Source organism: Gasterosteus aculeatus, chromosome 12 (genome assembly GCF_964276395.1).
Source record: "Gasterosteus aculeatus chromosome 12, fGasAcu3.hap1.1, whole genome shotgun sequence".
In the NCBI taxonomy this organism is placed as follows: Eukaryota; Metazoa; Chordata; class Actinopteri; order Perciformes; family Gasterosteidae; genus Gasterosteus; species Gasterosteus aculeatus.
Window position 1 is genome coordinate 9,200,947 of NC_135700.1, and position 12,135 is coordinate 9,213,081.

At 46.4% G+C, this 12,135-nt stretch overlaps 1 protein-coding gene across 1 annotated transcript; it reads left to right on the forward strand.

Moving 5' to 3' along the window:
• Positions 1–1,021: 1,021 nt before the first annotated feature.
• gas6 (growth arrest-specific 6) lies at positions 1,022–11,812 on the forward strand. Its single transcript, XM_040203648.2, has 15 exons — positions 1,022–1,591; positions 1,862–2,022; positions 3,460–3,484; positions 3,573–3,635; positions 5,167–5,289; positions 6,173–6,292; positions 6,909–7,031; positions 8,003–8,124; positions 8,281–8,399; positions 8,973–9,162; positions 9,248–9,412; positions 9,497–9,665; positions 9,767–9,906; positions 9,996–10,197; positions 10,313–11,812. The coding sequence occupies exons 1-15, from the start codon at positions 1,516–1,518 to the stop codon at positions 10,462–10,464; spliced, it is 1,950 nt and encodes a 649-aa protein (XP_040059582.2). The 5' UTR covers positions 1,022–1,515; the 3' UTR covers positions 10,465–11,812.
• The last annotated feature ends 323 nt before the right edge of the window (positions 11,813–12,135 follow it).

Here is a 12,135-nt window from a genome sequence, read left to right on the forward strand (position 1 = left end):
TCTAAGTCCTTGGTGACACAACCAATTCCAGTAATTCAGTAATTTACAAAACACAGTTTTCCCCGGTCATGTTTGGATTAACATCAAGCGTCTTTCATTTCTGTAGGGACCAAAGGAAACACGGCTCTGCCCCCGCCGCTCGATTAATTAGACACAAAAGGTAATACATCATTATAACCTGCAAAATGCTTTTTTTGTACAACATCAACACAAAGACAATGTCCATCCATCCATAAAGACAATGTACAAAATGAAAATTCTGCAACCGATCAGGTTCATTACACACACTTATTAGTCATGTTTTTTTTTTTTTAAGATTTCAACTGGATTTCCCAGTGTGTGAGGATGATCACAACTCAGTAGAACTTTATCGTATGACCGTGTACAGTGCAAATGGAATAGTTCAACACGTGTGATACACAGGTCCAATTTAAAGTCAAGAGTGGCCTGGACAGAAATGGGAAAACAGGAAATGCAAGATGTGAGCTGAATTATTAAGAAATAGGCGGGATTCAGATAAAACAAAACTGAAAGGAAAATTACTTACTAAATAAGTTTCGTGTCTAAAATAAACTGCCCTTTTTTTAAGCTGTGACTTCTCTGATCGCCCATTAAAGTGCAGGATTTTCCTCAGCACTTATTTAATTTAGTTATGATACCAACATTGAAAACCACTCCAAAGCTCAGAAGACATACATATTATGCAACATGCATAATGCAACATGTTTTATAGAAAACTAAAGCATATGTCTTGTTGGATCAGCACTTTTAAAGGAATAATAAGCAGGCATTATTTTGAAGTTGTCTTTATTTTCTGCTGTGTAGTTGATTCCATAGCGAAAGATCAATTGTATGAATGTGTGAGTTGAGTTGGCTGTCCACGCAGGCGCACTGAATAAAATAATAAAATGATCTTAACCAAGTAGAAATATATAGATATATATATAGAGATATTTATTCATTTTCTCTCACTGGGGATGTAATGAGTGCACGTACACACACACACACACACACATACACACGCGCGCGCGCACGCACGCACGGAGAAGAAGGGGAGGAGATGCATCGCCACAAACTCCTGCCTGCACTTTTCTCCGCGCACAGAAGCAGCAGAGGCGCGCAGTGCTTCTCCGCAGCGCGGAGACTCGGTCCGGCCACAGACGAGAGGACGCTCCGCAAACGGGGGGGGACGAGTTGAGCCGCGAACGAACGAGGACGCCGGCGTGATTTAAAAACAAACAAAAAAAAACCTGAGCCCTGAGCGATGTGCGGCACGCGGGGGAAACACGCGACAGCTTAAGGTCGCAGCGCCCCTTCGCCCCCTCCAGCAAAAACAACACAAACAACAAAAAGCCGTTGACGACCAACGGCCGGGAGCACCTGAATACCTGCGGCGTGTCGTTAGCCTCGGCTCGGTGACATTGAGAGGCGGGGAGAGAGGGGGGGGGGGGGGGAGAGAGACTACGCCACGGGACGGGAGAAAGTTTCTGAAGCTGGGACACCGGGTTTGAGACGATGCGGCTGACCCCGACGACGAGGCTCCCCCCGGCAGCCCTGCTGGTGCTGCTGGTCGCCCGCTGGTCCCACGGCAGTGAGTAAACAGCGGGATGCTAGGCGGCTAGCTAGCGGGCTAAGTGCCCCTTTGACGCGCGTGCCGCGGCTGACGGTGATGCGTGTTATTGCCGTCATTAGCGGGGCATTAACGCTGCACGTTTCGCAACCTTTATGAAATCGTGTTTGTTTTTGTATTCGCATTTGCGGGACCAAAATAGCGCATAAATGCATTTGTTTGACCTTCTGCTGTTATGTCGGGTTAATTCATGTATTCCTCGTGGTGTCTTTTCTTTCCTTTTTGTTGAAGTTTCGCTGTCTCCCGAAGAGGCGAATCAGTTCCTGAGCAGACCCAGGAGAGCGAACCAAGTTTTCGAGGAGACGAAGCAAGGGCACTTGGAGAGGGAGTGCGTGGAGGAAAAGTGCAGCAAGGAGGAGGCCAGAGAAGTGTTCGAAAACGACCCGGAGACGGTGAGTGTTTGACGGCACCAAACCAGCGCCGAGTTGCGCTTCTCTCTCCGTCCGACGTTGAACGCATCAAACCCAAACACAACCTCCACCACCTCCAGCACACCTTGTTGTTCTCCTCTGAGCTACACGTACGTGTTGCGTTCTCACAAACCCAAATCACATCCCACCAGTTGAGATGGATGGTATTTGGTAGAAAACAACAACAACAACATCAACCTTCAAGGTCTGTTGTCTACATCACGTTCATGAATTGATGACAACAGCAGACTAATGAGTGGCTGAGTGGGCCGCTGGTGTTCATGCTCCAATAAGTCCACAGCCTCTGAGAGCTGTCACAGAACATGTCACCGGCTCTTCTTCTTCTCTTTTGTTGGTTTCTGTCACAGCTGTTGACTAATCTATGATTTGAGAAATACGGTGAAGGCTCTTCTCCCTGCGCGCCACGTCGTTCTTGTATGCACTGTGTCGCTTGTGTGTCTTTGCTTTCTGTCTGAATATGTAACATTTGATCAAACTTGCCCCTTGTAAGTTGGAGCTGTGCTTGGCTTGTGCGATGCCGAATGTGTCCAACTCCATCTGTGTTGTTATTATGTGGACGTCTCCAGATGTTGTTCTAAAATGTCCTCCTGCACCTGCCAGTAACAAGTTTTGCCGTTGTGAGTTGTAGCGGCGAGGGAGTGAATGAGGCAACCAGTGACTCAGAGATTACTCGTAAGATTAGCCAATCGGGCCGACATGGAAGCCGAGCGAGGATTAAACCAGAGTTCAGCCGGGTTCGGAGGGAAAGAGGAGTTTTGGGTTTGATTCTGCTGCAGCTTTCTGCTCTCTGCAGAGAGAGGGATGCTCCTTGATACTCTTTGGTAACGCGCGTTACAGGTGAAGAATTATGTTTAGCAATGGGCCCAAACAAGTTTTAGGTCCCCCCCCTGTATTTCAACCAAACAAAAGTGATTTATCCAAAGACTGATTCATTGCAGATAGTTTTTCACCTCCTGCTGCATTCAGAAACAACTGCAGTAGGAGTTCTCTAAAGTCTCCAGAGCAGATCATCCCCAAATTCTGACCTACATGTGGAGGAGTGCTGCAGCCAGGAGGTGGGAGGGATGCTACTACTGTCAGGAATGCAGAGAATTCTCAGGAAGCCTTTGGCGAAGGGCCGCACCCATTAGAGAGAGCGCACTGACACAGAGATTAGAGTAATCATGTTGTGATCCCTCAGCGCAAATTAAACGCACACACAGGTCAAAGTAAGAGTCTCCTTTTACTGCCATGAGCACAGGGATCAGACATGAAACAAACCCAAATTATAGCTCATGTCAAGTATTAACGGGACTCCCCCCTTACTTATTGTAAGTATTTATGTAGATCATCTGGTTCTGGTCTAGATTTTGGTTGATACTTAACTGTGTCCCTCTCTGCCCCTTCTCCCTGATTTAGGACTACTTCTATCCAAAGTATTTAGGTAAGTTCTAAAGACAATACTTTGTCAGATTATTGACTGTTTTAGATGTTGTCAATCTCTTTAAAAAAAAAAAAATGCTTTCGTCTAGCCTGCATGGAGAAGTTTGGAGACGCTGAAAAGAAGAAACAGGATCTGATCACATGCGTTCACAGTAAGTATAGCCGTGTTGGCTGAGACTCTTTTCCTTTTCCTTCCTTTGGGTCTTTTTAACTGAGTAAATATGACTATATCCAGGGAGAAGCACCTCGATGTGAGGTTGGGCTGCACTGCAGCATCAATGCTCTGCATCACACCGGCACACTCGCACTCTCTCCCAGCTGAACGGAAGAAAGGGGGCTGAATTTCTTCTTCACAGCCCCTCCCTCACAGTTTTTTGCATGTGAGCGATTCTGTGCCTTTTGAATTATTCTGAGTGTGCGTGTGAGCCCAGGTTTCTGTGAGTGACATTGCAGCCCTTTGCTACAGTGATGCTGCAGAATGGTGAATGAGTGACACACCCCTTCAGTCGTCACATTCTCACACACTCTCCCGGGCGACTGCGCCGCAGCATCTCAGAGAGTTGGCTCAGCGGAGCAGTGACGTGGGAAAAAAAAAAAAAAAAAAAAGGTCTGACGTGAGAAAAGCACAGGATTTGTGCTGCATCAGGATCCAAGCGACCAAGCCGGCTCTACTGCGATTGGCCGCGGGGGGAGAGGAGGGGGTTTCCATGACTCAGCTGCAGCATCATGACACCTCTCTCTCTCTCTCTCTCTCTCTCTCTCTCTCTCTCTCTCTCTCTCTCCTTGGCCGTCCGTATGCCTCATTGCAGTCTGAGGATGGGTGGTAGTTAAGGGGCAGAGGAAACAAGTGAGGCTCCTGCGGGTTTTTCACCCTGCTTGTTCATAGAGCTCAACATATTACGAACCAGCAGCTTTGGTCAAATGGGTCTGCCCATCAAAGGGAGGCACGCAACCGAAATGGACTGATAATGATAAACATATTTTCACTGATTCTTAACGTATTCATCATTTCCGTAACATAAACATAGTCTGTAACCTCTGAAGGTGATGAGCACGAGTTACTTTGATTCTAACGTGGACACTGATTGTCTGCTAAATGCTGTAGTTCCCATGTGCTGCTGGTCTGAGATTGCGTTGTGCCAAAGCCCTTAAAGTCGACGTGTAAAACAACAGTTGGAAAGAAGGTTGTTATAGTTACAGGTTTAACATGTGAGCTTATATCTCTCACCCGTTCCCCTGATTTATTTTCAGCCACTTTGCCTCTCTCTGAACTCCAGCTAACATGCCCGGACTTGTCAAGCATTCAGACTTCACTGCTGGGAAAAGGAAAAAAAAAATGGATCGGGAGAGAAAAGACTCTCATGTGCGCTCACGCAACATCTTGGGAGTTAAAAGGAGCTAAAGTGAAACTATTTGATCGAACAGTTGGAGAAGCAAACAGAAACGTGGAGTTTCTATTTGATGTTGTTTTTTTTGTGAGCTAGATGTCAGGTATGCTGTGAAGGACAGATTCAAGGCCTAGCCAGCATCAGGCTATTTATATTTATCCGGATATGCAGAACACAAGAGACGCCCTTCCTCTGTCCGCTATCAACTTACGCTCACCCATCGTCTGCATCCGGTTTGAGCAGACGCAACATGAACTTATCTGCCTGTGTTTGTTTCTCTCTCCCTTTTTTAAAGATATTCCAGACCAGTGCTCTCCTTCTCCCTGTAACGCCAGAGGTACGGTGCGCTGCGAGGACAAAAAGGGCGACTTCCTGTGTCACTGTTTCACGGGCTGGGCAGGAGCCAGATGTGATAAAGGTACGGTGCTCGCTATGACAGAGGGTTTATGCTTTAACGCTGGACATTTGCACCGTCACTCCGTGTCACATCTGAGTCTTTGACCTCGCCTCTGACAGCCGACTGCTGTCTCGTGCACCGTCAGAAACGCCTTCCCTTCATCCCTTATGATAGGCTTATCATTGCGAAATGTTTTCATTGTTTGTCATCGTGACAATGACGTTGTGAATGTTGTTGTTTTGGTATTTTACCCACCAAAGTGTTTTGTTATCGTACAGTTGCTACTGCTGTTTTTTCACATGCGTCATAAATATCCAACTGTTGCTGGTGCTTCCATCAGTGATGTGTGAATATGAACTCCCAGCTGTAATCTGTTGGTCTCTGTAGAGGTCGAAGAGAGTCACTATGCATAGACATGAGGGGAGGCCTGCTGCGGACGTTGGAGGAAGGATAACACGGCCGCAAGGGAAATGTAGCCCAATGCACACGCACACTTGGTGAAGGAAACATGTCGATGTACAGGACTGCCAACCTTTCACGCATTTCCACTGTGACTCATCCTGCCACCTTACTGTGAGGGCAAACCAAAACGGATTCGCTTAGACTCGGTCGGAGCCTTTTCCACTTGCCGACCGCTCTCTCTCTCTCCGATAAACACTCGGTCGCTATGACACAGTGCCGCAGTTATTTGTGAGCGATATTTACAAAGTAGAAATTCATCAGAAGTCGAAGAAAACTGCATCGAACTGGCAGCTCTCAACGTGCGCTCAGTTACTGTAAGTACAGCCCTGTCCTGAGCTCCTATGGGAGCTCTTAACACCACCCAAACAGCCCAATTATGCTCCCAGGCCATGATGAGGCTTTTCCTGCGTCCACGTTCACTCTGCCGTCGTCCTGTTTGCAGATGTCGATGAGTGCAGCAAGAGAAATGGAGGGTGTGACCACGAGTGCAACAATACTATGGGCAGTTACCGCTGCTCCTGTCACCAAGGCTACGTGCTGGTAGAACGACACATGTGCGACGGTAAGTACTCCATCTAACAGCTGGAATCGTGCCAATAACACTTTGTTTTGAATCCATGTCTAATTATAAATAACGTTTCTCCAGTTATTGTGTAGGTATTTGTAATTTGTTGTAAGGATTTTGAATGGGTGCTCTTTTGGTCGAGGTCCCTTTTTAGTGAACCAATAGCAGTGTTCTTTAGTCCTATGACATTAATATAATTGTGTAGATTATATGGTTTAGTTGATAAATTAGGCCTTTCAGACCCGTTGCCAACGGGTCAATTCCAACTTGACAAACTCATGTTGTGCAAGCTATCGTTCTTTAAACATAGAAGTAATTATGTAGACATTCTACAACTTCCACTTGATTAAATGATACAGACACTAAAAATGGTGTCTTCTGTGTAAATGGGACATTTGCCAGCGAGGAAGAGAATGAGCATTTTGGTTTAAGCACTACCAGAATTTACAATCCTCCATCTGGTGACTGATTTTGATGTCTTTTCCTGACTCTAATGAAGTATATAAATAACCTCCTCTGCTTATGTCATTCCAGCTGAGCAGTTTACTTTCTAGTCGTCCTCGTTCTGTTGACTTTGACCCGTGACGCTCTGTGCGTTTTGTTGATCTTTCAGACGTGGACGAGTGTGATAACCCAGGTGTGTGTGGAACCGCCCGGTGCGAGAATAAGAAGGGCGGCTTCGGCTGCTCGTGCGACGTCGGCTACGTCTACGACAACGAGACCAAGAGCTGCGTCGGTAAGCGTGTAGACAAACTGTCCTCGTAGGTTGATGTGAGCAAACTGAGGAGCAGCTTCAGCCCCAGCAGGACTCAATGCAGCTGTGTTGTGGGGTCAGGAAAGGAATGCAAAGACATTTGGAGGAGCTCTGCATAAGTAGGTAACAGGTCACCGTCTCCCTGGCTTTAGAGAAAGATGAAAACACGCGAAAATAGACCCAGAGTGGCCCCAGGATTCACCTTTCCCTGGTGTGTTTTGGATCTCAAATGGGACAGAAGTGGCTATTAAAGGGCGACAAATGAGGTCAAAACAAAATCCAATGAAGATTACAAGACGCGTCATAGGTTTACAGGTTAGAGAAGTGTTTGTCCCTTAAAATACAAATTATTCCTTTAAAAGTACTGATCCAACAAGACATGCTTTAGTTCTCTATAAAGCATGTTGCATAATATGTAACGTCTTCTTCTGGGGAAAAAAAATGTTTTAAAGGTGCTCAAGGGTTTTTAACTAAATGCTAAATGATCATGCAATCAAAGAATGTCCAAGGTCAAAAACACGCTGTCTTGGTATTCAATAAGATAACCTAATAAGATAAACAACTCCATCAGGCCTTTTGGTAGAAATGAAAAACTGAACCCACGGTCATTAATCTCTCCTGTGCCCTGTTTTGCTCTGCAGTGGAATCCAGACTTTTCATAACCTCAGTGTTCCCCCTCTGAGAATGAACGTTTATTATAGCCAACCTTCTCATGGCCATGTACGGTTGTATGAGGAGCGGGGAGAAACCACGCAGTCCACGCCAAAGACCACTCCGCTCAAGTGCTGTTTACATTCTCTGATATGTTGATAGGCAGCAGATATATTTTTAAATTTGAAATCCTTTTTTGATTCCTCCACAAAATCCATGAACCTTATTCTATAACCTTTACACGTCAGTCCTGGCTTCTATTTCTTCTCTTTTACATCTCAACCGGCTCTGTCGCTCCCCAGATGTGGATGAGTGTGGTGCAGATGTGTGTGCGGAGCAGTGCCTGAACACTCTGGGGAGTTTCCGTTGCTTCTGTGATGGTCGTCAGGGCATGAAGCTGGGCCGGGACCTGAGGAGCTGTAAGGTGAAATACATTAACTGTGGCGAATATTATTCAGCGTATTTCATACTACAGCCCTGACAAATGTGATCAAACAGTCGATAACTATTCAAGGAGTCCAGTGATGATGGTTCCCGTGAAGCAGCAGCATGCGTTACCTGTAGTTTAATGTTTTCCCAGACTATAACTCCGTGCATGTCGCCGTCTTTGAGGAGGAACTCTCGTTCGCTCTACCTCGGCCGCATGTTCAGCGGCGTGCCGGTGGTGAGGCTGCGTTTCCGCCGGCGGGTTCAAACCGGGTGAGAAAATAACAACAACATCACACTGTTTCTGCATTTTCAGCCTTGTTATAGTACGAATAAAGACCGATAAACTGTTAAATGGACTCTTCCAGCCTGCTGGTTGGTTCTGGTAATTAGAAGAAATATGTGTTAAGTGTTTTCTTGGAAACAAACTATCCCAATGTGGCCTCAGCAGTCGTATCATTACCCAAACATTTGGATAAATGTTTCTGCATTTTTGTCAATTTGTCAGTATTAGAAGATTACGTAATTTTGATTTCACAAGAAATTAGCTCATTCTTAATGTTTTCAACGTATGTTTTTATTACAATGATAGAGCAAGCTGCAGTCCCTTTGATGTCAGAAGGGCAAAAGTTTTTTTATTTTAGCATACATAGTCACTCTGTGAAGTATTAGCTGGGGAAAACCTTGATTGAGTTCCGAGTGGATCGCAGATAAAATTGTTGTCACTCCGAGGAATTGCTTTTTTCTGCTCCTGGCTTTTTTTTCTTAATTGTCCTTTTTATTTAATGTTTCATACAAACACACTTATTTATATTAATGCTCTTGTCTCTGCTACCCACCTCCCAGCTTCTCTGCAGAGTTTGACTTCCGCAGCTACGACCCCGAGGGAGTGATTTTCTTCGCCGGAGGTCACTTAAATAGCTCCTGGATCGTTCTTGCAATGCACCATGGGAAGCTGGAACTCCAGCTTAAATACGGCACCGTCAGTCGGGTCACCAGCAGCGGGCCTGTGGTTAATGACGGAGAGTGGAGAAAGGTTGGAGGTGTTTGTAGTGAACAGCAATACTCTGTCTACATAAGCCGATTGAAGGCTTCTTTTCAATGTCTTGTCTTCTTCTCAGATCTCGGTGGAGGAGCAGGGGCGGAGTCTAGTGATAAAGATCGACAGGGAGGCGGTCATGAAGATCGCAGTGAACGGTGATCTGTTTACGCTCAACAAAGGCATGCACGAACTCAACCTCACCGTGGGAGGAGTCCCTTTCAGAGAGGACGGCCTCGTCAATCAGGTGTTTTACCTGTATGCGCTTGTGTACTATCCTGGACAGATACCCACAGGAGAGATGTTCTTAACTGGTGTGCTCACCGCACAGGTGAACCCCCGTCTGGATGGCTGTATGAAGGAGTGGAAGTGGTTGACGGGCGAAGATACGTCCATACAAGAAACCATCCGGTCCAACGACAACATGCAGTGCTTCAACACGGAGAAGCCTGGAACGTATTACCCCGGCACCGGCTTCGCTCTCTTCAACATCAGCTATGGTGTGCGAGTGTTATGCGTAGCGTGGCTCCCCTGTTTGTTCCCGCTAACAGCTACGGTTTGTCTGTCGCTAAAGTTCATGCTTTTCCTTCTCTTGCTTCAGAACCACAGAGTCTGAGCGTGCAGTTGACCCTGCGTCCAACGTCTGCGATCGGAGTGCTGTTTGCACTTGTTCACCAGGACAGAGTCCCTCTCTCCATCGCGCTGGCCGACTATCATCCCGGCACTGATGAATGGCGAGATGTGAGCACTCAAACTGTTTTGTGTGTGTGTGTGTGTTTCCCAAATGAGTTGCCGTGTTGATCAACCGTGGCCTTTTCGTGTGCCTTCAGTTTGTTCTGGTATCTGTTAGTGATGTCATCGTCGCCAGCTCTCCTGCCCCGCTGTGCGACGGTGAGAGTCATGAAATCCTCGTGACGATCTCCGGCAACCAAACCCTGCTGCTGGTGGATGGCCAAGCTGGACGTAGTGAAGAAACCGACATTTCTACAGACGTCCTGTCACAGTCCAGCACCTTCATAGGAGGCCTGCCTGGTGAGAGCGTGCACGTTTATGTACACGTTTAGTGGGCTTAGTTTACATTTAAACGTCCCACACAGTCTTATCTTGTTATCTACTCCATCACATATCATTGTTTCTTCCCCCACAGATGTTTCTCTGGTGACCACGCTGGTGTCGGCGCCCTACAGCGGCTGCATGGAGGTCAGTGTTAACGGACAGCCCCTGGACTTGGACCAGGCCATCCACAAACACAACGACATCCGCTCACACTCCTGCCCCCTGCTGGACTCCCACCAGTGACCAGAGCCATCCATTAGCAGTTCATTGAGGCAATGGGGATTTTTTTTTCCTTCCCCAACACATTGATAAAAGCTTTGACGGGAGATGATTTCTATTGGAATGTTAAAAAAACAAATGCTGGACCAGCAGCTGTGGTTCAGCTGGAGCCTTAGCCCAGGATTACTATTACTGTGATGACGCTGCGGTCTACAGGCGTTTGTGGGGATTTTAAAAGCACTCCCAGTATAATGACTCTGTAGGGCAGTGAGTCAGCCAATGAGCATTGTCCCCTGTGCCAGGCAGAAGATACGGGAATAAATGCTGCACAACATTGCCTCAAAAACTGCCCATGAATCGCAGTCTCTCAAGCCCACACTGCACCTTCTCTAGATCAGTGTCCAGCTGTTGCTCCTGGCTCAGCCTGCTATGCCCGGCATCCTGTGCCGATCTGCCTGGGACCTTGTAGGCTGTGAGTCTTCGCTGCAGCTGCTCAGCTGATAGAGCTGTGGTCATATTGCTCACACCGAGGCCACCTAAGGCCCGCGTCACGAAGCTTAAAATAATCAAGTGCGCATCTGATTAAATGGGGACCAGAAATAAAGTCATTCATCAGCTACCCAGAGAAAATGTGTGACTAGCTGCTCAGATCTTCATGAGCGCCTAATGAATTTCGGGGTTGATTGGGCGCTAGGTCAATCTTTTGAATCCCCTCCATCACTGCAGCAGGGGTGGGCGGTATTAGGCACAACTTTGTCTCCTGTAGAAACTTTGCACATTGTTGCAGGGAGCCATGGGCGGTGCTGGAATCGTATTGATTTCTTCTTGACTAAAGCAGCACTCCATGTAAACCTGCAACCTTAAAAATCAACCGTGTGCCTAGAAAGAAAAGAACAACCAAACCCAAACTTCACAACAGCTGTGACACACACACACACCGAGCTAACGCTACTCCTTTCAAAATGTTGTGCTCCGTGCAGTTAACACACATTACCCCCTGTGCAATTTGAAGCATTGGTATTAGCCTGACTGACACCCGCATTCTCAATGATCTAACTTCATCACAAAGGTCCCCTCTTTCACTCTGAATCAGCCAAACGCATGTAAAACCTGGCATATATCGATAGATTAGTCCCAGAAGCACCGGAAGGGGCCGTCGCCATGAAGGAGAGAGAGTGAGCACTGCGCCAAAAGCACCACACAAGCTACTGAGAGAAAAGAAGAGTGCGCTGTAATATACTGAATCTGTAAATAATGTGAGTGTACAATGCTTTGTAGAAGACGGAAAACATAAAACACTACCTTTGGCTCACTGAGGTTTCTTGCACTTTTAAGTTGTAATAAAACCGTAATCTGGGTCTCTGAACTTCATCTGCTTCCTGCCAATGTTTGAGCTACAAGTGAACTATTTTCTTCATGTAGGAGATGGGTGACTGCCAGGGATCAAAGTATCATACGTCTTTAGGGACTCGGTTTTTAATTTGATTTTATAGGTGCTGAGCAAATAAAAATTCAATAAAAACACAGGATTACAGGAGCATTGAGCCTGAGAATGCCAAAAGGGCTCCAGTTCTATTTTACTTCTCTCTAATGTATCGTTTTCTAGTTTGCTGATGAATGAATGCCAGAATATAGAGCTTGATGAGCTTTTTTTTTATCATGTGTTGTAAATTGAATTTGACTGTTTTCATTTTA

Coding starts and splice junctions, on each gene's coding strand:
- gas6 (XM_040203648.2), top strand. CDS start 1,516: ATGCGGCTGACCCCGACGACGAGGCTCCCCCCGGCAGCCCTGCTGGTG. Junction 3,485..3,572: donor CTTCTATCCAAAGTATTTAG/GTAAGTTCTAAA, acceptor GCTTTCGTCTAG/CCTGCATGGAGAAGTTTGGA. Junction 9,666..9,766: donor TCTCTTCAACATCAGCTATG/GTGTGCGAGTGT, acceptor CTCTTGCTTCAG/AACCACAGAGTCTGAGCGTG.